This window comes from Nycticebus coucang, chromosome 14 (assembly GCF_027406575.1).
Source record: "Nycticebus coucang isolate mNycCou1 chromosome 14, mNycCou1.pri, whole genome shotgun sequence".
Classification (NCBI taxonomy): Eukaryota; Metazoa; Chordata; class Mammalia; order Primates; family Lorisidae; genus Nycticebus; species Nycticebus coucang.
This window is the reverse complement of record NC_069793.1, coordinates 15,247,290-15,274,798: the sequence shown is the minus strand read 5'-3', so window position 1 is coordinate 15,274,798 and position 27,509 is coordinate 15,247,290. Positions and strand designations below refer to the sequence as shown.

At 50.0% G+C, this 27,509-nt stretch overlaps 2 protein-coding genes across 4 annotated transcripts in view; both read right to left on the bottom strand.

The window, feature by feature from the left end:
• Positions 1-11,828: 11,828 nt before the first annotated feature.
• APLNR (apelin receptor) overlaps positions 11,829-27,509 on the bottom strand; it is a 34,890-nt gene continuing 19,209 nt past the window's right edge. Inside the window, exons 1-3 of one of the 3 annotated variants that reach the window (XM_053560027.1) lie at positions 20,563-20,789; positions 15,069-15,148; positions 11,829-14,924 (exon numbers count right to left, since the gene is read on the bottom strand). In XM_053560027.1, coding sequence (XP_053416002.1) covers positions 12,418-13,560 — 1,143 coding nt within the window. In that variant the 5' untranslated portion in view covers positions 13,561-14,924; positions 15,069-15,148; positions 20,563-20,789 and the 3' untranslated portion in view covers positions 11,829-12,417. Of the gene's footprint in view, positions 16,872-20,562; positions 20,790-27,509 lie in introns of those variants that run through there. The other 2 variants (XM_053560026.1, XM_053560028.1) reach the window with 2 other exon arrangements.
• The window catches only part of TNKS1BP1 (tankyrase 1 binding protein 1), a 55,596-nt gene continuing 49,206 nt past the window's right edge, over positions 21,120-27,509 (bottom strand). The window contains exon 12 of the mRNA XM_053560021.1: positions 21,120-23,566. The gene's annotated coding sequence lies outside the window, so the exon portion shown is untranslated. The remainder of the gene's footprint in view (positions 23,567-27,509) is intronic.

The window sequence follows — 27,509 nt, the reverse complement described above, 5'->3', positions numbered from 1 at the left end:
ATCCAGTGGACATTTTTCTAGTTGACTGACCTCTCAATAGCATTCTTCACAGTCCATCTCTATGACACTAAGATCCTATCCCCAGCCAGACCGCTGTTCAGAATGCGTATCATGCCACCTTCTTAAAGCCTTCACTTGGACATCTCATTAACATGTCGGGTGTGATACGGAGGAGACGGAACTCTTCATCTCTCTTTCACACACACGCACACCCCTAAGCTACTCTTCCTCCAGCCTTTCCTATCTCACTAATTGGTACTATCCTCTTCCAAGTCACTCAAGTCAGAAACTTTGGATAATTCATTCTCTCTCTCTCTCTCTCTCTCTCTCTCTCTCTCTCTCTCACCCCTTCACCCACCCACTCACCCTCATCCAGGCCACAGAAGTCCCGTTCACTCTGCATTGGAAATAATGGCTCAAACCTACCCTTCTTCTCAGTTCCTATGGACCCCGCCCTAACACAACCCACCTTTGTTCCTCATCTCGGCTTCTGTAGTTACCTCCTAACTGGTCTCTCTGCCTTCCCCCACTCACCTTCAGTTTATTCTCTATGCAGAAGCCTGAAGGATGATTTTAGATGCAAACTAAAACACATCACTCTCTTGATGGCCCCCTATTGCACTTAGAATAAAGTCACACTTCTTTTTTTTTTCTTTCTTTTTTTTTTTTCTTGAGACAGAGTCTCACTCTGTTCCCCTGGGTAGAGCGTAGTGGCATCACAGCTCACAGCAACCTCAGACTCTCGAGTTCAAGCAATCCTCCAATCCTCCTGCCTCAGCCTCTCAAGTAGCTGAAACTACACGCATGGGCCATCATGCCAGGCTAGTTTATTTTCTATTTTTATTAGAGACGGGGTCTTGCTCTTGCTCAGGCTGGTTTTGAACTCCTGAGCTCAAGCAATCCACGTGCCTCGGACTCCCAGAGTGCTGGGATTATAGGTGTGAGCCACTTCTCCAAGCTATGCTTTGTCCACATCCTTCAAAGTCCTACGTGACCTGGTCCCTGCCTGACTCTCTTTGTCTCAGGCCACCCTCTCCCTGGCTCCCTGCACATCAGCCTTCCAGTTGTCCTGACAACGGTCCTGAGAGCCACCGCACCCTTCCCCAGCTGCGTGTTGTCACATGTGCCAGCCTTTCCCAGGGAAGGCTCCCTCTCCTCCTTCCGGAACCAATGGCAAAGTCACGCTCCAAGACAGTCCCCCCACCCTCACAGCATTTCCCTCCCAGTATTTTCCAGAACTGGCCATTTAATATATTACTGTATGTGCCTGTGTATTGTCTAGCTCCCTCCACACAAACGCTACATTCCGCCGGGGAAGACAGGTCTGTCTCATGCCCCCTGCAATCCAGTGCCTCGCTGAGATACTGACAAACACTGAATGTTCACGTATGTTTGGTGAATTAATAAATGCGTCCCTAGTCTAGTCCTCCATCCTTTACCCCCACACTCCCTTATACACATATCCTACACACGAGTGACCCAACCCCGTGCTTACCCTGCTCCTTGCTCTCAGTCTCCTCAGTCTGGGTGCTCGACTGCCCTCATTCCACATTTGAGTTACTAAAATCCTAATCATCGTTCAAGGCCCATCTTCCACTCTAATGCCTGAGATTCTACCATTAGCCTTCTTAGCAGCGTAGAGTGTCAGTGGTTCAAAATTGCCTTTGCCGCTTCTGTTGCCCACAGTGCAGCATTAAAAGGGAACCTGGAGGTCTAGGGTCATAATCATATGAGAAAGCCATTGGTGACAGTAAGAAGGTTCAGTCTCTCCATGGTACAAACAGAGAAACTGAGGTTCCAGCAGGTGGCATGACTGTCCAGGGGGACAGTGCTAAGGACAGAATTTGTGTCTCTGGATCACCAGTGAGGAATTATATCAGGCCGCGCTGTCTGCATCCCCAGACAGAGACGCTGAGGCTTACACAGACTTGAAAGACTACTCAGATCATGAATTGTAAATTAAAAAATGTACATATGCAGTGTATTATTCTTGATCTTTCTTTTCCAACAAACTTCTGACCAGATTAATTTTATATGCAAACTTCTGTCAAATTTTTCTAGTTTTGGTTTGTTGTTACCACCAAGTTAAAAATATTTTAAATACAAAAAGGAATACCAACCACCACATCCCCAGAGTTGAGCACTCCCTCCTTCCGGGTACCATCTTTTTAAATGCCAAGACCCTCCGAGCCTGCTATCATGGGGAGCAGTGCTTCAAATCGCTTTTTTTTTTTGTAACAGAAGAGGCAAAAAGAGAGGAACGGAAGAAAATTAAAACATAGTCTTATGTGCCAGAGTCCCTTGCAAACATTACCTCATGGGGACAGCGCCTGTGGCTCAGTGAGTAGGGCACCGGCCCCATATACCGAGGGTGGGGGGTTCAAACCCAGCCCCGGCCAAACTGCAACAAAAAAAAAAAATAGCCGGGCGTTGTGGCGGGCGCCTATAGTCCCAGCTGCTCAGGAGGCTGAGACAAGAGAATCGCGTAAGCCCAAGAGTTAGAGGTTGCTGTGAGCCGTGTGACGCCACGGCACTCTACCCGAGGGCGGTACAGTGAGACTCTGTCTCTACAAAAAAAAAAAAAAAAAAAAAAAATTACCTCATGGAACCTTAAAAACAGTCCTGTGGGGTGACTAATTTTAATAGACCATTTGAGCAATGAGAAAACAGCCCATGAATGGGTGCTGTACCCCCAGATCTTTGCTCTTCTGAAGTAGTCCACGGACCAACAGCATCCCCAAGAGATTCTTCTGCACACAAAACTTTGGGAAGTGACGGTCTCGGTGACACAGCCAAATGAAAGTTGAGTTAGGATTTCCGTGAGATCTGTCTGACTGTATTCTTACCAGAATGTCAGCTGAGACATCTTCAGTTAAGACAGTTTTAAAGAAGACAAGTGAAGTCTTCACTAACACAAGTTGTACCCATCAATCCCACATCTGATTGCCTGTCTGCTCTGACAAGTGTCCCTTCCAAAGCCGTTGACGGTATAGAAAGGAAGCCACTTGGTGACATGAAAAGCAGACAGGCCAGGAAATGAAGAGAACCAAGCCCACCAAGTCAGCCGCTGCTCAGCAAATACTCCGGTGTCCCCAGGCCTCCCTTTCTTCACTAGTGAAGGGGGAGGGTTGTGGGAACCATCCTGTCCAGGTGAACTAACCACATTCCTCATGACAGCCTGCTGGGCTGCCCATGCTCCCAACACAAGCAGAAGGAAGCCACTTCCCTCACTGGCACGCACTGCCTGTCTCCCCTCAGTTCCCTTGGCAGTTACTGTGTTGTTTTTCCAAACAGCTTATTGTTAGCACAGCAAATGACCACCACCACCACCCCTGCTACTCAGGGGCTTCCAGGCTTCTGGAAACCAGCTAACCACTATATTGGTGCACCCCCTTTTCCCAAGAGCAAAAGTGCATTCATTCTCTTCAATGCTGGCACATTGGAATGACAATTCTCAGACTCTGGGTCACTGCCATCCCCTGCTATCAAAGTCCTTTCTCTGCCAAAGAAAATCAGACTCAGTCCACTGGAGTAGAGTCTGGGCCCGTGTCTTGTCATCAGGTGATACGGGAAGACCTCATGAACTTATGGACATATTCCAGACCCAGAAGAAAGACCGCCAAATCCTCCTACACACCCTTCAACTGGCCCAGATTCTCTCAGAGACAGGAAGAAAAGTTTTCCCTGAGTATTTTTATAAAGGGGGAAGTCCGAAATCTTATTTTCTATTCAATCAGTACATCCCCACCATCACAAGAGTCCTTCCTCTGTGAATGGTGGACATCCAGACACGGATTACCAGAAACCGTTTGACTCAGCACCAGCTCCATTTGGCTCACCGAGAACTTCCCCAGGAAGCTGAGGGGGCCTGCACACCATCATCCCGCAGGAGACACTTGAAGACAAGTTTCCTGCATGAACTCTGAGCTGCTGACTGCAAGGCCATGCTTTGAGAGATGCTACTTAGGGGAATATCAGAAGCGTCCCTGGAACATGGGCCAGCGTGTTCTTTGTTATGGCTCTGTGTTCCCAAGAGGCAGCTCTTAGAGGGCCAAACTAGTCGGTTTGATTGGGTCAGTGGTTAGTAGCCTCAATACTTATCAACCCCAGGGTATCTCTTCCAGCAACAGTCTTTATGTCATCTTTCTGGCCTCTTTAAAAAGCAATCAACTATAGTTGTGTTTTATCTTTCATATGAAAGTGTGGGTGATTGTATATTGGTTTCCTAATAGTACTGAGCACGTTGGATACTTTTTCTTCCATTCTTGAGATACTTTACTAAGAAGAATATGTTCCAGCTCCATCCATGTAAACCACCCACACTTTCATATGAAAGATAAAACACAACTATATCCAGGATGAAGGAGGGGAGAGTGGGGAGGAGAGGGGAGTGGAAGGAGGGTAATCGGTGGGACCTCACCTATGGTGCATATTGCAAGAGCACATGTCAAATCTAATAAGAGTAGAGTATAAATGTCTTAACACAGTAAGTAAGTGAGGTGAAGGCTATGTTAACCAATTTGATGTAAGAATTCCAAATTGTATATAAAATCAGCACGTTGTACCCCATAATTCATTAATGAACAGTTATGATTTAATAAAAAAAATTAAGTGGGAAAAAAATAAATAAAAAACAATCTTACTCTGTTGACTTGTTTGCTGTAAACACAAACCAGTTTTTCCACACCTTTCTTCCCGCACTTTCTTTATCCAGCAAACATCCTGGAGCACCTACCACATTCCAGGCACTGGGAATCCAAAGATGTGTAAACATAGCCCCTCCCCTAAACGAGCTGCCACAGAGCAGAAGGGATGGGTGAGAACACAGAGCTGTGACAGAACAGCCAGATCCACGAATCAGGGCTCTCCTAGAAACCTGTGTCCAGCTCATCATCTGGGGAAGTGGTACGTCCAGCACCTTGGGGAATGCATTTCTGATTGTCCACCATCCGTGTAAGAAGCAGCTTCAAGTAGGCAAGAGATGTGCCACCCAAACAACAAAGTACAGAACAACACTGGGGGAGATGTCTGTTGAGCACAAATACTCCTTCGTCTCATGCCCCTAGATTTCCAGTTATTCAGGCAAGAAAACACACTAGGGTGGCTTGGGTAGGGGGCATGTCAGACACCGCAGCCCTGGTGAAGGTGAAGGGGAATCAGCCTTGTCTTGCTATCCCTCCCTGGTGCTCCCTGGAAGCTGAGGGTTTGCCTCGGCGGCACCATGTACTGCCCCTGCAGTGAAGCTTACTGCACTTTATTAGAGACTGTTAAATTCCAAAGGAGTAAGAATTACTCGTATATTATTTATTGCTCTCACCTCCTCACCTGGCATGTGCCTGGTATTTGGAAATTAAAAAGATACTTACTTGAGCTGGGTGCAGTGGCTCACGCCTATAATCCTAGCACTCTGGGAGGTCAACACAGGTGGATCGCTTGAGCTCAGGAGTTTGAGACCAGCCTGAGCAAGAGCGAGACCCCATCTCCACTAAAAATAGAAAAACTACCTGTGTGTTGTGGTGGGCTCCTGTAGTCCCAGCTATTTGGGAGGCTGAGGCAAGAGGATTGCTTGAGCCCCAAGAGTGTGAGGATGCTGTGAGCTATGACAATGCTAGAGCAGGGTGACAGAGTGAGACTCTGTCTTAAAAAAGAAAAAAAAGGTTATTTATTTATGGGTACACAGAACAAAATACCTGACCGGCATTCTTCCACACTGTCAAGTGCATCAAAGCCTGAGAAACTGTCACGGCCCAGAGAAGTTCAAGGAAACAAGATGACAAAATGCAGTGGGGAACACTGGATGGGCCCTAGAACAGAGCGAGGACATTAGTAGGGAGTAAGGAAGTCCACGTAAAGGGCAGACTTCCCTTATGTAAGGTATGAAATGGTTTATCGGTTGTGACAAGGGTGTCACATGAACGTAAGGTGCTCATAATAGTAAACACTGGCTGTGGAAAATATAAGAAGACAGTCCTGCAAGGCACCTTTTCTGTAAATCTGAAATTCTTCTGAAACAAAAGATTTATTAGCAAAAGTTTGGATAGCATCAGCACCTTTAGCCAACCCCCTGCAGCTCGTGGCCTATTGTTGATCTGGCTCTGCAGAGTCTCGTAAGAGAGAACCTTCTCTCCTTTCTCAGCCTGGAATCATGGATCAGGCTGTCTGACCCAGCAGTGGGAAGCCTGAGCTCTAGCCCCATCTCTGCCACCAGCCGCTGTATGCCATGTACAACTCATTCCCCCACCCCCACCCCCACCCCTGTCCCCCCCCCGCCCCACGGCCTTCAGTTTACCCATCCAATCAATGAGAACATAAGACCAGAAGGCTCTTCAAGTTGCTCTGTGAAGGCAGGAATGGTGTCTGGTTCACAGCAGTACCCCCAGCTCCTAAGACGGTCCCAGGCACATGGGAAACACTGATTAAAAGTTTACTGCATGAATAAAGAAATAGACATTGCTCTAATCTCCTACCTCTGTAAGTTGAAACTTCCAGAGTCAGTCCAATGTCCCAGAATCTCCTCTCTTGTGCACTTGATTTTATGCTCCCTGAGTCATATCTTTGTGTCTGTCTCCCTGCAACTTTATAAGCATTTGGGCAATGGCTGAGAAGAGATACACCTGCCGGGTCAGGCCCTGCAAGCTTCCAACTCCCTGGAGCTGGGGCAGTGTGGAAGCCACTGAGATGGTGGGGTGCCATTTCTAGAGCCTATCAGTCTGTCATGCAGGGTGTCATCCTGGCTTTGGGAGCTTGAGCGGGGGTGTTAATCTTCCCAAGGGATCCCTCTGCCCCTTCTTAGCATCTCTCTCCACCCGGGGACTCCAAGCCCCGAGTTAGGAGACCCTAGCAGACAATTTGGAGGAAGACAGTTCAAGCCCAGGGAGGGGAGAAACAGGAAATCACCAAGAAATAAAAGCTGTTCCCCCCCAAAAAAAAAAAAATTGTCTCGAGACCCAGATTTTAGGCCCTAGTCATCCACACCATGTGACCTGGGCAGGAGACCACTGTGTCCCTAGCTGGTCCACCGGCCACAGCTAGAGTGAGGATGGATAAAAACAAGGCCCAGTGCTCCTTCCGGTTCTTCAGGGGGGCTATGCTCCCTGGGCACTTCCTCTGCCCAGGACACTTTCCCCACTGACTCTCATGCTCCACATTCAGGGAGCAGACTCCTGGCAGGCAGAGGGCTGTCAGGTCTCCCCGATGCTCCCCCAGACTCATTCCACTGTCTGCGTTCCAGGCCCTCTGGACACCCCCTATATCCCCTTACTCAGAACCTGCCCCCTTCGGCTATAATCTTTCATGTGACTGCCTGCATCCAACACAGACTGTGAGCTGCCGAGTCTCCTCACCCCCGATCCCGTGTCCAGCATACATCTTGGCACATAAGTGATAAATAAGGACTTGAGGAACAGAGGAACAGACAGACGAGTGAATGATGGGAGACATGTGCCAGCAAGGGTGCTACTAAGTGCTCTGTAATCTTACAATATTTGGATAGCTTACCTCAAGCTTCCCAGGAGAAGTGATGAGTTTTTTTAAAGCACCTGTAAAAATAATAACAACAATAATAATAGCCCCAATAGCTTGTTGTGATAGGTGTAAATTCCCCGAAGGGCTTTTCCTGGTATGTTTCAGAAGAGGAAAAACAGGAGCTGATTCCCTGCCCTCAACCTCCCTCCGAGCCTCCCAGCTCCTTCTTCCTCCCCTCTCCGCGCTCTCTCTGTTCCTCTCCACCCTAGCCCCTCTCCGCACTCTCTCTGTTCCTCTCCACCCTAGCCCCTCTCCGCTCTCTCTGCTCCTCTCCACCCTAGCCCCTCTCCGCGCTCTCTCTGCTCCTCTCCACCCTAGCCCCTCTCCGCGCTCTCTCTGTTCCTCTCCACCCTAGCCCCTCTCCGCTCTCTCTGCTCCTCTCCACCCTAGCCCCTCTCCGCGCTCTCTCTGTTCCTCTCCACCCTAGCCCCTCTCCGCGCTCTCTCTGTTCCTCTCCACCCTAGCCCCTCTCCGCACTCTCTCTGTTCCTCTCCACCCTAGCCCCTCTCCGCTCTCTCTGCTCCTCTCCACCCTAGCCCCTCTCCGCGCTCTCTCTGCTCCTCTCCACCCTAGCCCCTCTCCGCGCTCTCTCTGTTCCTCTCCACCCTAGCCCCTCTCCTCGCTCTGTTCCTCTCCACCCTAGCCCCTCTCCGCACTCTCTCTGTTCCTCTCCACCCTAGCCCCTCTCCGCGCTCTCTCTGTTCCTCTCCACCCTAGCCCCTCTCCGCGCTCTCTCTGTTCCTCTCCACCCTAGCCCCTCTCCGCGCTCTCTCTGTTCCTCTCCACCCTAGCCCCTCTCCGCTCTCTCTGTTCCTCTCCACCCTAGCCCCTCTCCGCTCTCTCTGCTCCTCTCCACCCTAGCCCCTCTCCGCGCTCTCTCTGCTCCTCTCCACCCTAGCCCCTCTCCGCGCTCTCTCTGTTCCTCTCCACCCTAGCCCCTCTCCTCGTTCTCTCTGTTCCTCTCCACCCTAGCCCCTCTCCTCGCTCTGTTCCTCTCCACCCTAGCCCTCTCCTCGTTCTCTCTGTTCCTCTCCACCCTAGCCCCTCTCCTCGCTCTGTTCCTCTCCACCCTAGCCCCTCTCCGCGCTCTCTCTGCTCCTCTCCACCCTAGCCCCTCTCATCGCTCCCTGGCTCTTCGTTTCACAGTCTCTGCTTGTCTCTGTCTGTTTCTTTCTCTATCGTCTCCCAGTCTCAGTCTCTCTCTTTCGCTGTCTCTGCCTCTGTCAACCTTTCTCTTCACTCTCTCTGTTCCCGTCTCTATCTTCCCCACCCTCCATCTCTCTCTTTGTGTATTTTCCATCATCCTCTCTAATTCTTCTCTCACTCCTGTCCCCATTCACAGGGGCTCTTCTCTTATCCCTGGCCCCTTGCACATGAGATCTCAGCCACCTGGTGCTGCCTCACTTGTATTTTAAGAAAAATATCACAGTGCCATGGTCAAGAGAGTGGGCCTTGGGCTTTGGAGTGGGACAGATTTGTCTGGTTCCAAGCCTGGCTCTTCCATTTACTAGTTATGTGACCTTAGTCAAGGGACCAAACTAATTTCTCTGTGCTCAGCATCCTTATCAGTAAAATGACGTTAAAAAACACCCCTCTCAGAGGACGGCTACAAGGATTAAATGAGACAATGTTTGGGAAATGCTTAGCACAGTAGTAAAATGCCACAAATATGAGCTCTTTTACTTTGCCTTGGTGATTGCTTTTGTGTCACCTGCAAACATTATTAATACCCAGGAGGTTTTCGCCAAAGATGGTGAGTACCTTTGGACTAAATGTTGCTCCCTTGAGGATCATTTCAGCCCTTTCCTCCCCCACACAGATGAGCAGACAGAACCCAGCTCTGTTGTCTCCAGCTCTGACCCTCTGGTCTGGTCTTCTGTGCCCACTTGAATTTGGGCAAAATCCATCTGCATGGAGATTCTCTAAGCCTGGCCTTGTCCAGCAATTATCTGAGGAATTTCTGGAATTATGAACATCTGGGATGAATCTGGGAGATTCTGACTCATTCATAGGTCTGAGGAGACACCCAGGAATGGGAATTTTCTAAAGCATCCAGAGTGACTCTGATTGGATCCAAACTTCTGGTCTAAACTGGTGGATAGCAAATGATACTGGATGGATAAATGGATGAATGAATGAGTCAACAGGAGATGGTAAATGAATAAAGGAAGATGTGAATGAAATGAATGAATAACACGTCTACCTCCTTGGGAATAAGTGCTGGTATTTTTCCCCAGACCTGTGCTCTGAACTCTGAAACACGTGCCCATTTGTTCTGTGGCTCTTCACAGTGCAGCACGTAGGAGCCCTGTTCCTTCATTCCCTTTTCCTCTTTGCAGCTAAATCCCATCTTTCCCTTTCCCTTCTCTGGTCCCTATTTTCTGCATCTCCCCCCCTCACCTCTGCTTGGTTTGCCATTTCCCCCTTCACACCCTCCCTCCAGCTCCCGCAGCCCATCTCCCCATTCACTTTGCTCACCCCACGTCCTACTGAAAGATCTGCAAACAGAAAGGGGGCTCTCCCTACCCTGAGACACTTTTGTGAGAGGAGGCTTCGGACATGACAGTTATGCACAACAATTTTATTTGATGAACCACAGTGACTAATAGTGTCAGAACATAGCACAGATGTGCTGCAGACGGGGCCTCTGCCCTGGAAGTCTCTGCAGGTCACACAGAGGAGCCTCAGAGGGATGCACTCTTCCCTTCTAGAAGCTACCTCCAGCCTTGACTGAAGGCTTTGAGACAACTCTGAGCAGATGAAGCAACTGTGAAAGATGTTGGCCTAAGATGGGAGACCAGGCTGAGAGGAGCCCCGTCACCTCTCTTCCTTCCTCTGTCCATTCACATCAAGTTGGGCTCTTCCTGACTCCATCACTCGCATCTTGTCCTTTATCTCCAGAGCCCTCCAAGAACAAAACCTGGAATACACACCCCCACCGCCAGCTGGCAAAGGTCCCTCTGTAGGTTTCATCATCAAGGTCTCTCTGGCCATGGGGACATCGTGTTTCCGTGGCTGCTCTAGTCTCTGTTCCCAGTCCCCCAACCCAGCAGAAGCCAAAAGGCTCAATCCTGAGGATGAGGAAATAAAACCCACCCAGTGCCTTTCCCCCATGGCATGGCCTCCTATGACCCCGGAACAACGGATAGTGATGAGGAAGCACCCACAAACTCAAAGCAAAGTCAGGAGACAGGGGAAAGGGGCCAAGTGGGGAGCCTGTTACTTCCCTCATAGAGCCGGACAACAAGCAGGGATGCAGGTCAGTAAGACAGTCCCAAGCCGTGGGTGCCAGCTGCCTTGGGGACTGAAGCAGGTTCCCACAGGGACCCCAGCACAAACATAGACTTCTCCCTTAAAGCACGGACCAGCCGTCATTGAGCCCCCAAATCCAGTGGGGGTGGGCCCATTTTCATGCCATATTGCCTCACTGTACCCCTCCTCCCTTCAGGGGTACATGTGGCGAGCAGACTTAGGGCAGACAGGAGTGGGAGGGGTTCATCCATGTGCCCAGGGCCGCTATTCTCCACGTTCAACTTGTCCACCTAGATACGCACACACAGACAAGAAACAAGTATCCCCACCCAGCCAGAGCCACTCCTGGCACCAAGAAGCACCAGTGCCCAGGAAAAACAGCAGGGCACTGCTGAGGCAAGATGGGGAGATGGGAGAGACCCACCTACAGCCCACGGCTCTGCAGGGATGTGGGCAGGGAAGCCAAGCCACCTCCAGCCTAAGTGCAGACACCCCTCTGTGCCCTCTTTCTCTCATGCCCCCTCCCAGCTCCCCTTTCACATAACAAAAACAAGGACTGCCGGTTCAAAAACCCTTGTTGCTGTCCAACTCCCACAGCCCACAGCAAATAGGGGAAAAGTGAAAGGATCTGAGGGCATTTGGAGAAAGCACATCCAGTTGGCACCACAGAGGAGCTGCAGGAAAGGGCACACTCTTCAGGGATCATGCCAGCCCCGGTGTTTGAAAGGACAGGGAACTGATCCAATTTTAGGGAAAGTTCTGGAGCTCCAGGCCCCAGGGACTGCAGTGCTAATTCTCTGCTGACACCAGCCCACCCCTGCTCCAGCCCTCCCCTGCCTTCTGCCCCCAAAACAGGATAAAGAGCTGGAGCAGGGTCAGTCTCCGCAAGCTTCAGAATCCTTAACCCTCCAGGGCCCTGCAGAACAGGGGGGGCAGACAGGGCAGGGGACTCCCAAGAGGGGAAGCCATGAGAGGGCGTTGGGGCCAGGAGCAACAGTAGCAGAGAGAGAGAAGACTGAAGGGAGGGAGAGAAGAAGGCTGGAGAGCTAAGAAAAGGGTGGGGAAACAAACTTTTATTGAGTCGGGACTCACAGTTCACCGTTTTAGGGTCAGTATGACTTTCCCCATTTTACACCAACAGAGAAACCAAGGCTCAGCGAGGTTAAGAGACTTGGGCAAGTTCAGGTCTGCAAGGCTCAGTCTACTAAACCCCAGACCTCTGAGAAAGAATTAAGAACCAAGAGAAGGGGCGGCGCCTGTGGCTCAGTGAGTAGGGCACCGGCCCCATATGCCGAGGGTGGCGGGTTCAAACCCAGCCCCGGCCAAACTGCAACAAAAAATAGCCGGGTGTTGTGGTGGGCGCCTGTAGTCCCAGCTGCTTGGGAGGCTGAGGCAAGAGAATCGCGTAAGCCTGAGAGTTAGAGGTTGCTGTGAGCCGTGTGACGCCACGGCACTCTACCCAAGGGCGGTACAGTGAGACTCTGTCTCTACAAAAAAAAAAAAAAAGAACCAAGAGAAGGACGGGGCTGGACAGGAGGAAGGGGCGATGTGCAGGCAGGAGGCACAGCCACACTACCTGATCTCCAGGGCAGAGGGTGGAGCTGGGAGGGCCCAGGGCACCAGGCTGTCCCCACGCCAGCCCTAGTCAACCACCAGGGTCTCCTGGCTGTAGGGGATGGATTTCTCATGTGCCTGCTCCCCACCCTTTCCCATGTTGGGGCCAGGCCCCTGGCTGTGCCCGGAGGAGTAGCTGGCTGACTTCTCCCCGCTACTGCCGTGGGCGGGAGCCCCGCACCTGCTCTGCCCCCAGCAGAGCATGGAGGTGCAGGCCTGGCGGAAGCGCGGGTCGAAGAAGGCGTAGAGGAAGGGGTTGAGGCAGCTGTTGACGTAGCTGACGCAGGTGCAGTAGGGGAAGACGTTCATGAGGAAGAGGTCGAAGTCGCAGGGCCAGCGCAGCAGGCTGCCCAGCATGTAGAGAGTCTTCACCAGGTGGTAGGGCATCCAGCACAGGGCGAAGGTCACCACCAGCACCACGATGATGCTCAGCAGCCGGCGCCGCTTCCGCAGGCCCTCGACGCGCTCCTTGCGGAAGTGGCCAGCGATGGTCTGGGCGATGAAGAAGTAGCAGGTGAGCATGACGGTGAAGGGCACCACGAAGCCCACGGCGGTGGACGAGACGCCCAGGCCCACCTCCCAGGCCCACTCTGCGCCCGGGGCGGCCACCAGGGAGTAGTCCATGTAGCACTGCACCTTGGTGGTGTTCTCCAAGTCCCCGGTGGAGCGGAACACCATGACCGGCATGGCCAGGAGCGCCGCCAGCACCCACAGCACCGCCGTGGCCACGGCCCCGCTGACCCGCAGCCTCAGCCGGGCGTTGGCCACCGGCCTCACGATGGCCAGGTAGCGGTCGAAGCTGAGGCCGGTGAGGCAGAAGACGCTGGCGTACATGTTGACGAAGATGAGATAGCTGCTCAGCTTGCAGGAGAAGGTCCCGAAGGGCCAGTCGTACTCCCGGTAGGTGTAGGTAGCCCACAGGGGCAGGGTCACCACGAAGGTCAGGTCGGCCACTGCCAGGCTGGCGATGAAGATGTCGGCCGAGCGCCTCTTCTCCCGGCTGGTCCGAAACACAGTCCAGAGCACCAGACCGTTGCCCATGGTGCCCAGGAGGAAGACCGAGATGTAGATGGCAGGGATGAGGGCTCCCGAGGACTTCCAGTCTGTGTACTCACACTCTGACTGGTTGTCTGCCCCATAGTAGTTTTCAAAATCACCACCCTCCTCCATGCTGGGCAGTGGAGAGAAGACAGGAATGGGCCCCTGGGGTCTGAGCGCTGCAGCTCTGTCACCAACTCAGCAAGCGCTCTGAGCTTCTGGTTTGAGCCCCAGAGGGTAAGAAGAATGGTTGGTGCCCAGAGCCCTTCCCAGCATGCAGGAGGGGCTGCCCCCGGGTTCTCTGGATCCCGGAGGACGCCTCTGTCCCCTAGACTTTGCTCCAGCCTCTCCTCCCTTGCCCCTGGCTCAGCTAAGTAAGACACTTCCTTGTACCCTCCTGAGTTCCCGTCTCCTCCTTGGCTAGTCTGTCCCTCCTCCCACCTCCAGACCAGCCCCTCTCTGGTGAGTCTTAAGATCTTTAAGTCACAGCCCACTTTTTTTTTCCTTCTTGTCACTGGGCAAGTAGACCAAATTGACCCCTGCAGTGCTGGGCAGAACAGTTATCTGGGGTTTGCAAGCCTGCTCTCTGACCTCGCCTCCTGCCTCCCACTGCCACCCACCATCAGCACAGCCCCTATCCCTCAGCTTCGTCTGGCCACCACCCTTTCGGGCACATCTCCCCCACCCTCCTATTCTCACCCCCTCCCATCCCATCTAAATGGGACACATTATGCAGATTGAAATCCAGCCGGAGCTGGAGCCAGGGCTAGTAGGGAACAAGAAGGGTGTGAGATTTCACAGGGTGGTCTGAGCATCTGGCAGGCCCTCCTGGTAGGCAGGCCCGTCTGGCCCCCTCTGCTCCTGCACTCCCAGCCCCCAGCCCTGTGCACTCGGACCACCCCTCCCACTCTTCCTCTCACACCATGTCCCTCTACCCTTGGCTTCAACCCTCCCTCTGACACTAGCAGAGGGGGATTTCTCTAGAATTCATAAACTGTCGATAGAATGAAGTTTTCAGGTGACATAGCAAGTTTCAGAAGGCTGACGACAGTCAACAAGACAAAAGAAGCCCAGGACAAAATGATCTCTAACCAAGTCATTAAATCCATGGGGAAACTGAAGCCCTACCTGGTAAACATCTGCCCATGGGCACAGGGTGAATTTTGTTATGGCTGGTGGTTTGCTTTGCTTCTTCTCCAAGCATGCGCATAACATGGTGCCTGGCATGCCCTAGGTGACCACTGGGGTGAGTAAGTGGAGGCAGGGATTAGGGAATGAGTGAAAAGGAAATTTCATATTGTGAGGAATGAATGTATGAGTTGCAATGTGGTGAGAACGTGGGTACACTGCAGTGTTCAGGTTCCCGTCGCCCTCTGGGGACTGGAGGGCTCTGAAAGACCCCACAGGTCAGGACACTGAGAGAGAGGAGGAGGCTGCCGTGGGTGCAGTCCCCTGGAAGCTCACTCTGTTCTGTCCTGGTCACTTCTCCAGGACCTCTAGGCAGGAGAGAGAGAAAGATGTACAAGATAAACAAACAAAAAAACACACACCCTTTCCACTCCTCTTAGGAGGCGGCCACCTAAAGTTGGCCCAGCATGAGATGGAGCAGGGTCAGCAGATGTCCGAGACAAAGGGTTTACCAGCTAGCTGTGTTGTCTGGAGGGAGAGCGGGTCAGATAATCTCCTGCAGGGATCTCAAACCAGAGGCCTCCTCGAATACCTGTAGAAGCCAGAAGAGCCAGAGAACCTGCATGAGTAAGACAGCCGGTCTGAGCCGACCTGGGGTGTGCAAATCCCAGCCAGAGGAGGCCTGCTCTACTCAAGCCTCTGCTCACCCTGCAGAAACGTGGACCCACCTGTACCATGCTGTAGGATTTTTCCAAGGTAATTTTAAATTCTGGATTTTAATTTAAAAAATTCCAGATTTATAAATTGGGGGAATTAATTTCACTTTCAAAAAAAAAAAAAAAAACAGAACAGGGCAAGTAAAATATGTCCCTAGGCCCCAGTTGGTGCTCTTTGCAGTTTTTTTTTTTTTTCCTTTTGGCCAGGGGTGGGTTTGAACCCACCACCTCTGCCATATGGGGCCAGCACCCTACCCCTTTTAGCCACAGGCACCCCTATACTTGAGGTGCTCTTTGAACAGGAGTTTGCTGTTTGCTGAGAATAGAATGTGGGAGAGAGTAGGACAGGCCAAAGGAAGGAACACAAAACACAAGCTAGAGGGAGCCTTAGGGTGAAACAGGGAGGTGCCAGAGAGAAGGCCCGAGAGAAAGATTTGCAAGATCTCTGGAGCTCTGAGGCCCTTTCCCTAAAGGCGAATGTGGAAGGAAGGCATCTGTGTTTCTCATGAGGATCTCACACAATTACATCATATTGCTCACTCACTATCCCAGGCTTTCTCCTAAATATTTTATACATTTTATGCATATTTACTATCTCTCTTTTAATCATCAAAACAATGTGAAGAGGTTGTTTACATCATCAGCCTCGGTTTACAGATCAGGAAACTAAGGCAAGGGAAACTGAAGTGATCCAGCTGACATCACCCAGCTAATAATCGTCAAGAGCCCCAGAATTTGACCGAAGTTGTCTTAAGCCCACGGACTAAACCACTATGCCCCCTGAAGATGAAATCCCAACCCTTTTTAAATTGGGGGGGTTTGTCATTTTTTGAGAATTATAGAGATGCAGGACCATGCTAGGATACCTGTCATTTACTTTAAAGTAAGCGCTCTGGGGTGAGATGAAAAGTAGACTGATGGTTTAGAGACACTCCTCACTCTTGCTTAGACAAGGTCTGAGAATCTTGCCAGGCAATGCAGAATAGCTAACTTAGGGCTGACACTGTAGACTTGATCCAGAAACTGCCCTTGGTCTGGCCATTGCCCAGGAGAATTCCTGGTTGCCTGGAACCAGCGAGGAAGTTAACAGGACCCTGCCTCTGGAATCTTAGCAGTCTGTGCAGTGATGGGAAGGACACCCATTAGGACTCGGATCTGGGGCTTCATCTATCCCACTGCTCAGGGTCTGCATGCTCCCGCATGACTGTCTCATAGAAGTTCTGGGCAGGTGACAGAATGGTTTTCATTATAATCAGACAGAACTGGTTACCCTCAGCCATTAGCATCTTCAGGTAGGTTACCTTGTCCTATCAAAAGGACCTAAGAGCTATGCAGGGACCAATTTGTCCTAGACCAGGTCATCATAGATGGCTTTGTCATGAGTAAGCCTGCTTGGAATAACACCCCAGGATAAAGACCAGGTTTGAGACCCCCTAATGAACTCAGTTCTTCTCTGGTTCTCCTAGAAAGAAATACATACCTGTGCCCTTTGTCCTTAAAAACACAGAGAAAGGGGAGCAAGTGAGCTCGGACAAGTCCCCATATCCCTCCCACCAGCGGTTGCCACTTGGATCCATATAAAAGCCTGGAGAACCCGTTGGAGAGGATGTGAGTCCATCTCTTTAATCGTCCGGCCTCCAGGCTCTCTGCCCTAGATGGGGTGAAGATGCAGTTAATCTCACCAGAGGAACAAGACTCATTGCAGGAAGAAGGGATTTGGGACCTGGGCTAGGAGGGGGCCTGGGCTGGGAGGGGCCCACCGACCAGCTAGAGTGGGTGGAGTGTTGATAAGATCAGGCCACCAGCCAGGACCCAGCTGGAGCCAGATGCCCTGAATGCCCCAAGGAGGCATCCTGGAATGAGCAGAACCAGCCAGCATCACTCCTCACCCAGCCCAGTCTGATCTGTCCCTGTCACACATGGTGCCTTCCCACACTAGAGGTGACAGATGAGTAAATAGGATCAGTAGCTGAAGGCTGACCTCATGCAACCAAGGCTGGAAGCTACCCACATACTAGACATAGAGGGACCTGGGGCAGACACTGCTTTTCATTTCTGCACCCCTCAGATTAAAGCAATAGAAATGCACTCAGGAGAAGGGAGGCACAGACTTGGGTCTTTCCCCTACAGCTGCTCTACGCCATTAACAAGGGCACCTTTTCCCTAATTTGATCAGAATAATCTACTCTGAGCCATCTGGCAAACCCACAGCTAAGGCAGGTCTGCTGGCCAGGGCCCCAGGAGCCAGCCTGCCCTGGAGAGGCCTGAGTGGGTTTCCCAGCAAACTTCTTTCTCTCCTGGGTGATTTCTTCAGAGAATTGTGATGAGACTCAGATGAATGGCTCCTGGCAGAAGAGCCCCCAGACCTGCTGCAGCATCCTTTAAGGAGCCCGAACTGCAGGGAGACCTCTGGAGTCAGTGGTTCAATAGCCCTCACCCACCCCACCCTCAGATTCATTCCTTGCCTAGAAAACAAAGACTGGGTCAGCCCTGTGCCCACGGCTGTGTGTGGCTGTGTGTATTGTGTGATGGGCAAGTTCTATGCATGCCATGAGAGCACTTGAGCATGAAATCTGAACACGTTTGTGAGCAGACTGGACTTGTGTGTGCACAGGGATATGAATGTGCATTGGGTGTGTGCATTCATGCTGTAGAAGACAGTGCCTGCCTGTGTGTGCATGGGGTGTGAGTGTGCACTGGGTGTGTTTACTTCTGAGTAGCAGGGTATGAATACGTGTTGGGTGCAACCATTCACCCGGTGAGTGCACATTAGGTGCCCCTGGTAGTGTGTAGCAGGAAATGAGTGTGCATTGGGTGCGTGCATTTTCATCTACAGGGAAGATTGTGCTTGCTTGTGTGTGGTGGGATCAGGGATCTGGATAAACATCCTGCTTGGAGGACAGGAAGGTATGGCTAATTGGATCTTTCTAAGAGCTCAGGAGGAGAACCCCTCTGCTGGGACCTCCCCCAGGCTCTACCCTGGAGCTCTGGGTTGGGGACATCAAAGTGGAAGTGCTGGCTTTTTCTGCCCTTCCTGACTTCTCACCTCCTCCCCCCAGCCTTCTGCTCCAGCCCCCTCATTTCACAGGTCTGCTTTGAACTCCACAGCTTGGGAACTCACCCCAAGCAACAGCAACAGGGCCTTTTTCTCTCCTTCCCAAGAGGCCACCACAGCTGTGTCCCTAACAGCTGGTGCTGTTATCTGAGGAAAAGGGGAGGGGAGGACAGTGACGTCCTCCCTCTCTCCAGCCATGCAACACCCCCACCACCACACCCTAGGCAGGCTGAGTGTACACACACACACTTTAGCAGCTTATCTGGCCAAAAACAAATGGCCAGCTGCCTTCTGGCAATTAAAACCAAACCCCACTCAGCAACTCTTCTCTGCCCCACCATTTGGCAACATATTAAACTAGGAGAACTCCTGGGCCTTGGGGACAACACATGCTTGAAAGTTCACTCGCTGACCCAGGAATAGGAGTTCCAATCCCATCTTGGCTCCTAATTCATTCACTTAGCAAATATTTATTGAGCAGCTCTTATATGCCAGACTCCATCTGAGGCACTAGGCATTCAGAGTGAACCATTCAGAACGAACCCTTTAGAGGTGGGACAGAGAGATTGTGGATGATAAATAAATGCCATAAGCTCATAGAATGATAGGCAATTTAAAGAAAGACAAGTTGGGGAACACTGCAGAGAATAAGTGGAGACAGGAATTTGTGGGCAGGAGACGGGGAAGGTACCTTGAGGGTCACTGGCATTCTAGCTGAGCCTGAAGGACTAGCTTGCTTTGTACCTTGGTAAAGGCTTTCCCCCTCTCTAAGTCTCAGTTTTCATATCCGTAAAGGACAACATTGGACCGGCCAAGCCTGGCTTTCTGGGTGCTCAGGATTGTGGCAGTGGCTCCCAGAGGCAGTTGGAGAAGGGGGTTTCTTAGTAAAAATGTAAAAAGGAGGAGAAAAATTGACCCTCTGTGTGATGGATGGCAGGATCAGGGAATCCATTCTCTCTGCCATGGCGCCCAGCCCCATCTGATGGGTTATGTGTTAGGGCAGCAGGGGTCTGAGGCCTTTCTTCATCCCCCAGCCCCTTCCCACAAAACCCAAACAACCCCCCATCACTTAGCCCACACCACATACAAACTGACCTATATGGAGTCAGTACATGGGGGCCACAGGGCCACGGGTTCAGTAACCTCAGAAATAATCAGGACTTTCTTAGGGCTACACAAAATGGGGTATGGGTGCCTGTGACTTAGAACAGGAAAGACTGACTCCTAAAAGTTACCGAGCCCATGGGCTCCCAAGACAAGTCCAGAGACGCTAAAAGACAGCTGCGGGTGGTGAGGCAGTAGCTTGGGGCCAGCATCAGCATTTCATAAAGGTTTTTGGAAATGGCACCCTGCCTGAGCCCCCAAATAAGACAACTCCCTCTAGATGTCAAGAGCCGGCACCTCAAGCTTGGAGGTGGTGACTCTGGCCACTCCATGCTGCTCAGCACGCCTTTGATGCATTGAAAACTGTGAAGATGAATTCACTATGATTGAATCAACAGTGGGGTGGGTAAGATAAACAGAATCCTCACCCCAAAATAACTCAGGTTGGGAGAGAACAGCAAAGCAAGGGTTGGGGTTAGCCTTTAGGGTGAAAGGTTGTGGTTGCTGATCTTTTCTGTACACTTGACCTTACTGCTGAGGAAAGTGAGGGAGGGAGGAAGGGACAGAGGGAGAGAGTGAAAGGTTCTGGGCAGGTGTCCCTGTGTGGCCCTGCCTTTCCCTCGCTCCCTAAAGAGCTGGAGCAGAGGAAGCCTTTGTGTAATGGAGGGGAGGGCCTTGGGCAGGAGACAGCTCGGACAGGAAGCCCAGCAGAAGCAGGAAGGAGGTCAGGAAGAGGCTGACGGGACTGTCCCAGCTCACACCCAGCCCTGCCAACCTTCAGGAGCACAAGGTGGAGTTTCTAAAAATATTTACAGTAAGTCTAAATTAATGAGGTACTGTATCAGCCCTGACAATTGGAGGATGTAGGGCCAGTCCCTCCAGGGGAGGGAACCAATGCAATCAGCACAGAGGCTTTGCAGGGCAGTGGAGGGCCAGCCTTGCACAGCCACAGGGGAAAGTCAAGCCCGCCACCATGGTGCCCCATCACCCTGCCTGGGGAAGGGGAAACATCCTATGGACTTACAAAGAGCATCTTCAACCTGCCTCCACCATCCCATCCAATGCAGAAATCTCCTCCACTGCACCCAGTCGGAGAACCGTCTGGAATACCTCTGTTGACAGGACACTCACTCCTATTCTCCTGTCCATTCCAGTCTGGGCATCTCTGCTCATTCAATCAATAGCGTTGCCTTCAGTAGAACAAAGTAGTTGGAGTCAGGTGGCCACTTCCACATCACATTACCACGGGCAAGGAGTCCAGTCATTTCAAGCCTCAGCTTTCTCATCTGTAAAATGGGTGCCATTAGAGTATCTACCTCCCGGGGCTGGTGTTAGGATTCAACAAGAGAGTATAGGTAAGGGACTCAGCATGCAGAGAATGCCAATGCCACACAGGCAGAGAGGTGTGAGCCAACATGCAGGGAGGCAAAGGAAAGAGTTTTAAATGTCCTGAGACTAAAATTAGATTATCCCAGAAAAGTCAGCCAATGCCATTTTATCGCTGGTAAGGAGCGCTGAGCAGCCTTGCACTGGGGGGGTGGGGTGGGGGTGTTAGGCTGTGTGTGGCTGTGTGACTGTATGGCTGTCACACAGGTGACTTGCAGGGGTGAAACACACACAGAACATACTAGACGTCATTAGTAATTTTTTTTTTTTTTAAGACAGAGTCTCACTTTGTCACCCTCGGTAGAGTGCCATGGCATCATAGCTCACAGCACCTTTACACTCTTAGGCTCAAAGCAATCCTCTTGCCTCAACTTTCCAAGTAGCTGGGACTACAGGCCATAATGCCCTGCTATTTTTTTAGAGATGAGGTCTGGCTCTTCCTCAAGCTGATCTCAAACTCCTGGGCTCAGGCAATCCACCCACCTTGGCCTCCCAGAGTACTAGGATTACAGGCATGAGCCACTGTGCCCTGATCATTAGTAATTTTTATATTGATTACATGTACATGTCGAAGAGATAATATTCTGGATATACTGAAATAACTACAACACATCATTAAAGTGACATTTACTTCTTTTGTTTATTTTGCTTTTTTAATGATGTGGCTACTGGAAAAATTAAAATCGTATGTGTGGCCAATGTTATGTTCCTTGCAGAACTCACTGAGCTGAGGAATCAGATGGAAGCTTCAGGGCGCTTACTCTTGGAGGCATCTTTGAGGATGGGTTGCAATGGGTGGGTTCATTAGAAAACAGATGCAATTTTCCAGACCAAAGACTTGTATCAAAGCGAGTACTTGATTTAAATCTTCTAATCACAGTGAGTTTGCCACAAGGCAGTATCACAGAGAGATGAGATTTCTGCCTTCCCTAAGCTAGAACCTGATATGAACCCAAATACCAGTTCTCAGGTAAAGCTTATAGTATCCTAATAGGTAAGATTATTATCAGGCTTATATTATTATAAAATTATTATATTATAGTGTAAGCACACTCACATGATTTTTCCCATAATTTTTCTCAAAAACGCCAAAAGATAATTTATGTTATGATCCTCATTTTACAGATTGGTAAACCAAGGTTCAGAGATTTCCATCCCTGGTTCAGGGTCACGTCCATTCTGAGTAACAGAGATAGGATTTGAACTCTTAACTTTGCTTGTAACAACCCAAAAGCTCTCCATTTGGGGTGTAGTTTCCCCACTCAGGGCCCTGCTTCTGCCCTCAAATATGACCTGAATTTTGTGTTACTAAAGAGGACAGCAAGAAAAAACTCCAAAATAGAGCCTGCTCTCGCCTCCTCCCTCTGTCTGTCTGCAGGAGAGAGAGACTAAGTGAAGAAAAATGCACGTAGGCTCACAGCTACAACTGTAAAAGGATAATTTTCAAGACCAGTGTCCTTTTTGATTATGCAATGTAAACACAGAGATCATGTCTTAAGTAAGTCCACAATAACACTGAGAAAAGAAGCAGTGAGTTAATAACGCAATGGCTGGTATTTCAGTGCTTACTCTAGGTTGACAGGCACTATTCTAGCAAAGGATGTTGATTTTAAAAAGTGAACTCTGGAGGTAAAAAAAAAAGCCTCAGTTTCATTGACTGTGACATGGAGGTGACCGCACAGCAGTTGTCAGAATTATGAGGATACTAGATAAAGACTCAGGCCATGCCTGGCACAGAGCAAATGCTCAGTAAACACTGCCTATTACAACGGTCTCATTTAACCCTCACCATAGCCCTAGCTGTAGAGACCATCGAATAAATAGGAATAACGGATATTGTTTTCAGGAGTAAGACATGTGTCTGAGTTCATCTCTAAGTATTGCAGGAGGTATTCAAACCTGGAGGTGGGGGGGTTCTGGGATCTGCAATCTTATCCACCACCGTAAACAGTTCAGGATCTTGAACAATTGTAAAGTCGTATTTTTTTTTCTTGTTCTTTTCTAGTGATACTTCTCATCTTAGTTTCTTGAAGTGTGGAAAATGGCTGCTCTGCCAGCCCAGAGCTTTGTGTAAGTACAGAGGGGCAGCTGCCTCTGCTGAGCCGGTGAGTTACCGCTCAGTCCCAAGGCCCAACAGGTACCCAGTGGCAACCTACCCTTTGCCAAGAAGGCCGAGGCTAGTGGTACAGCGTCCCCTATTCTTGAGACTGTTGGGGGCCTGGGAGTATCACACTGGCTTTGGGGCCCTCGTGGCCCTCCGCTGCGCCTCTGACGCTAGGTGATGCTGACCTCTGGTGGACACCTGCTGCTCCTCTGTCTGAACAGGCTCTTAAGCCCCATTGCTGGCTTCCAGCCCTGCCTTGGGGACGCAGACCCCACAGGCTGAGCCAGACCTCTCTCCTTCTTCCAGGCCTCCGTGACATCTGGCATTTCTATCCCAAGAATCTTACAGCTTTGAGGGGAGAAGACCCCTCAACAAAGGGGCTGACATAACCCACAATCAGATCAGCCCATGATTCTTGAGAATCGTGCCCTCTGCCCTCCACCTAGCTCAGTGTTTTGAGCTACATATTCTCTCCTGAAATGTAATTACGCTGCACTGTAACAATACAATATCATACTATGACACCAATTTAGAAAAAGAAATGTTCTTGTCTTCTTATTTTCTCCTTGGGCGGTTCGGGAGTAAAACCAGGAGACGTTGAATCATCCTCAATAGTTTTCGGAACTCTTCCTCAAGCATGTCACTCTGCCAAGATAACACATGAAAGGGAAAATGTAACTCTGGTTTATTAAGGAAAATCACGGACTGGAAAGAAACTAAGACCCTTTTGTTTAGTAAACTGACAATTGGTAAGAAAAAAGGTGACATCCAAGTCCCTAGAGGCAAGGATCTCATTGTTGGGCATCTAGCGCCACCTAGTGGTTTCTTGTGGAACAGCGCTCCCAGACTCGCTCGTTCCTTCACCCACCTCTTCAGACGTATTTACTGAGCATTTCTTTCACCTCAGTTCCTTTCCTAAACCCCTTATCTGAACCTTTTCTCTCAATGAACTTTGCACTGAAATCTCTTTCGATACATCCACTAATTTTATCTTGGAAAATAGCATGTGTATGTAGTTAAATTCGCCCAAGCAAGAAGGTAGCTGTGGAGATATTCTTTATCTGTGACCTGCCTAAGCTATTCCTAACCAAGCCCAGGGGCCCTGTAGGTCACTTAAAGATTTAATTAGTCTGGTCTCTAAAATGGGCGTGTGCCTTTTCTTTTTTTCTATTTTTTTCTATCTGGAAATCCATTTTCCTGTTTCTCGGGCACCTGCCACTCTGATAAGACAGGTGAACTTCAGCACAGACAGGTGAGGGGTCAGAGCTAATCAGTGACTGAGCCAGAGCTGGAGCTCCAGGCTCCTGCGACTCACTCAACAGCTGTCCAAGTTGAGCTTCTCTGTGGGGGGCCCTGGGCTCAGTGACAAGTCAAATAGGCCTCTCCGCTCTGAGGAAACTTAGACACATCTACCAATGAATGGTGTGAAAAAGTAGAGCTGTGACTGTGGGAAGTATTACAAGGTGAGATGTATCCACAGTCAGAGTTATAAATCTGACTTTTAGAGGCTTTAAGTACTGAAAAAATTATGATTCCCCATAACCTATTTAAAATAAAACCAACCTGAATTAAAAGATTAAATGTAAAGAAATCCTAAAGAAGTCTTGTTTCCACCATGACATCTTTGAAACTATTTTGATGTTTTAAGAAAGCAAAATAGCATATTATGAAAAATTGGAAATGACCCTGTTCCACTAATGCCTGTTGGGGAATCCAAGATGAGATTCGTATATAATAGGGATTTGACCTAGTCAGCAAAATCAGGAAAGAATTCCCTGAGGACGTGGTAGCTGCAATGAGAGCTGCAAGATGAAAGGGCAGGCAGGTGAAAAGGATGACAAACAATGATAGCAAGCTCTGGGCAGAGCATGTACAAAGGCCCGGTGGCAGCCAGGAGCTTGAGGAAGCAGGGACAGAACACTGGACATGAGAACTGTGTTACTGGAGCCAGAACACACAGGCCTTGGAGGGCCCCCCTGAGGAGTTTTGCCTTTATCCTATAAGCAATGGAAAGCTGTTGTAGAGTTTCAATCAGCAGGGCATGGGAACATGATCCAACTGATGTAACAGAAAAGCCACACTGGCTGTATGTGAACAATGAACAGGAAAGAGGATAAGAGTCCAATTAGAGTACATTAGTCCCCTGAGAGATAATAGGGGCTTGGATTAAGAACGTGGCGGCCACAATTGAGAGATGTGAGTAGATTCGAGAGCGATTCTGGGTTAGATATAGGTGTGAGGGAAAGGGAGATGTTAGGATGTCTCTTAGGTTTCTTGCTGGCTGAGATTAAATGAATGGGGTGTCATTCATAGAAACAGGGTGTGGCAGAACTAGTGAGCAAATGCCAGCATCTGTTTTCTCCTTTTCCCTTTGGTGATCACATCAGAGTTCTCTTATGCACCACTTCAGATCCTCTCGGGCTCACCTACCTTTGTCCCATCTCTGCTCTGATGGACCTGGCGCAGGCACAGACCTGCAGCTCCTCCCCTCTGGCCCCTGCCATGCCTTCCTGCCTCCCTTGAGCTTCTGTTGATATCACCAGCCCAGCTGGGTGCCCGTGTTCTTGCTTACAAATTCAGAAAAGCAAGAGTTAGCAGCCCAGGGACACACTTTTAACCCACAAGAGACAAGCCAAAAGAGAAATTCTTCCTGTATTCTCTCCCAGAGGTCCAGTCCTCGAAGCAGTTTATACAGTTTCCTGGTTTCTTGATTCTGTCAATTGGCCATTTCAATAGGGACCCTCACAGATCTCCTTCCTTCTTCACTCTCCTTATTAATTATTCCTATTTGTAAGTCCTCGGCTCCAGTCTCTGCTTTCAGAAAACTCTGGTGCTATAGTTGGAATGTGTCCCCCAAAGATCATGTGATGGAAACTTAATTCCCAGTGCAACAGGGTTGGAAGGTGGAACCTTGTAAGAGGTGATTAGGTCACGAGAGCTCTGCCATCAGGAATAGATCAATGCCATTATCTAGAGAACTAGTGGTTCTCAATAAAAGAATGCCCTTGTCCCCCCTTTTCCTCTTGCTGCCTCTCATGCTCTTCTGTCTTCTGCTAGGGAAAGACATACCCTCGCTGGGTGCCGTCACCTTGAACTTCTCAGCTTCCAGAATTTGAGCTAGTGCATTTCTGTTCACTATAAATGACCCAGGCTGGGCTATTCTGTTACAGCCGCAGGAAGAGGACTCAGACATCAGGCTAGGGCAGTAATATAACCTGGAAGTTTTAGCTGGGAACACAGCTCCTCAGCTAGAGACTGGATGTTCTGGCTTCCCTTACAGCTACCTGTGTTCTTAAGGGATGTGAACAAAGGTGACGTGTGCTTCTTCCTGCTCACATTCTTTTTTTTTTTTTTTTAGAGAGACAGCATCTCACTTTGTCGCCCCCAGTAGAGTGCTGTGGCATCACACAGCTCACAGCAACCTCCAACTCCTGGGCTTAGGTGATTCTCTTGCCTCAGCTTCCCCAGTAGCTGGGACTACAGGCGCCCACCACAACACCCAGCTATTTTTTTGTTGCAGTTTGGCTGGGGCCAGGTTTGAACCCACCACCCTCAGTATATGGGGCCAGCGCCCTACCCACTGAGCCACAGGCACCACCCTTGATCACATTCTTTAATAAAAGAAATTGCTAACTCTTCACTTCCTTTCTTTCCTCTTCCCCCAGACCAGAACATATACATGGGCTAGAGAGCCAGCTTTGACCACACAGATGGAGACACAGAGCAATCAGACCGTGTGTGGCAGAGCTGGACTACACATCTACTTCTGGCTCAGCAGCAGCAAGAGAAATGACTGTTTTTTGTTTTTTTGTTTTTTAAATCTTACCTCTCTGCCTCACCTAGGCCATAACTCACACTCAAGGAAGAGTGGGACAAGACCAGACTTGAGGTCAGCATAAGGAATGTTGTGCTCGAGAAGCCTTTGAGAAATCCAAGTGAAACAGCAACTGATAAATTAGATACAAGCCTAAAAGTGGGAGTGGGAGGTCTGGGTGGAAAATATCTAAAGTCTGTGAATCATCTCCCTCTCATGTGGGACTGGTAATGACAGTGTGAATGTGTCTGAGCAGTCTAGGAGGAAGGTAGAGGTAGAAGAGAAGGGTCCCTGCAGCAGGCGGCTTCTAAGGCAGCCCCAAGGGTCCCCACTTTCTGACATTTGTGTCTATGTGCAATCTTCTCCCCCAGACCTAATGACTCCCCCTAACAACAAAATAGGGCAACAGTGATGAAAAAGTCATTCCCAAGGTTAGGTTACAAAAAGAAGCTTCTACCTTGAGTAACCTCTCTCTTAACAGCTTTCTGTGAGAGAAGTCACATCGCCTGTGGTGAACTGCTGATGGACAGACCCATGTGACAAGGCCCACAAGAAGGCCTCCAGCCAATAGCCGGCAAGGGACTGAGACCTTAGTCCAACGTCTTATGAAGAAATGAATCCTAGGCCAGCAAGGTGGCTCACGCCTGTAACCTTTGGGAAGGTTGGATGGCTTGACCTCATGAGCTCGAGACCAGCCTGAGCCAGATAACACCCCGTCTCTTAAAAAAAAACAATAATAATAATTGGGTATTGTGGCGGGTGCCTCTATTCCCA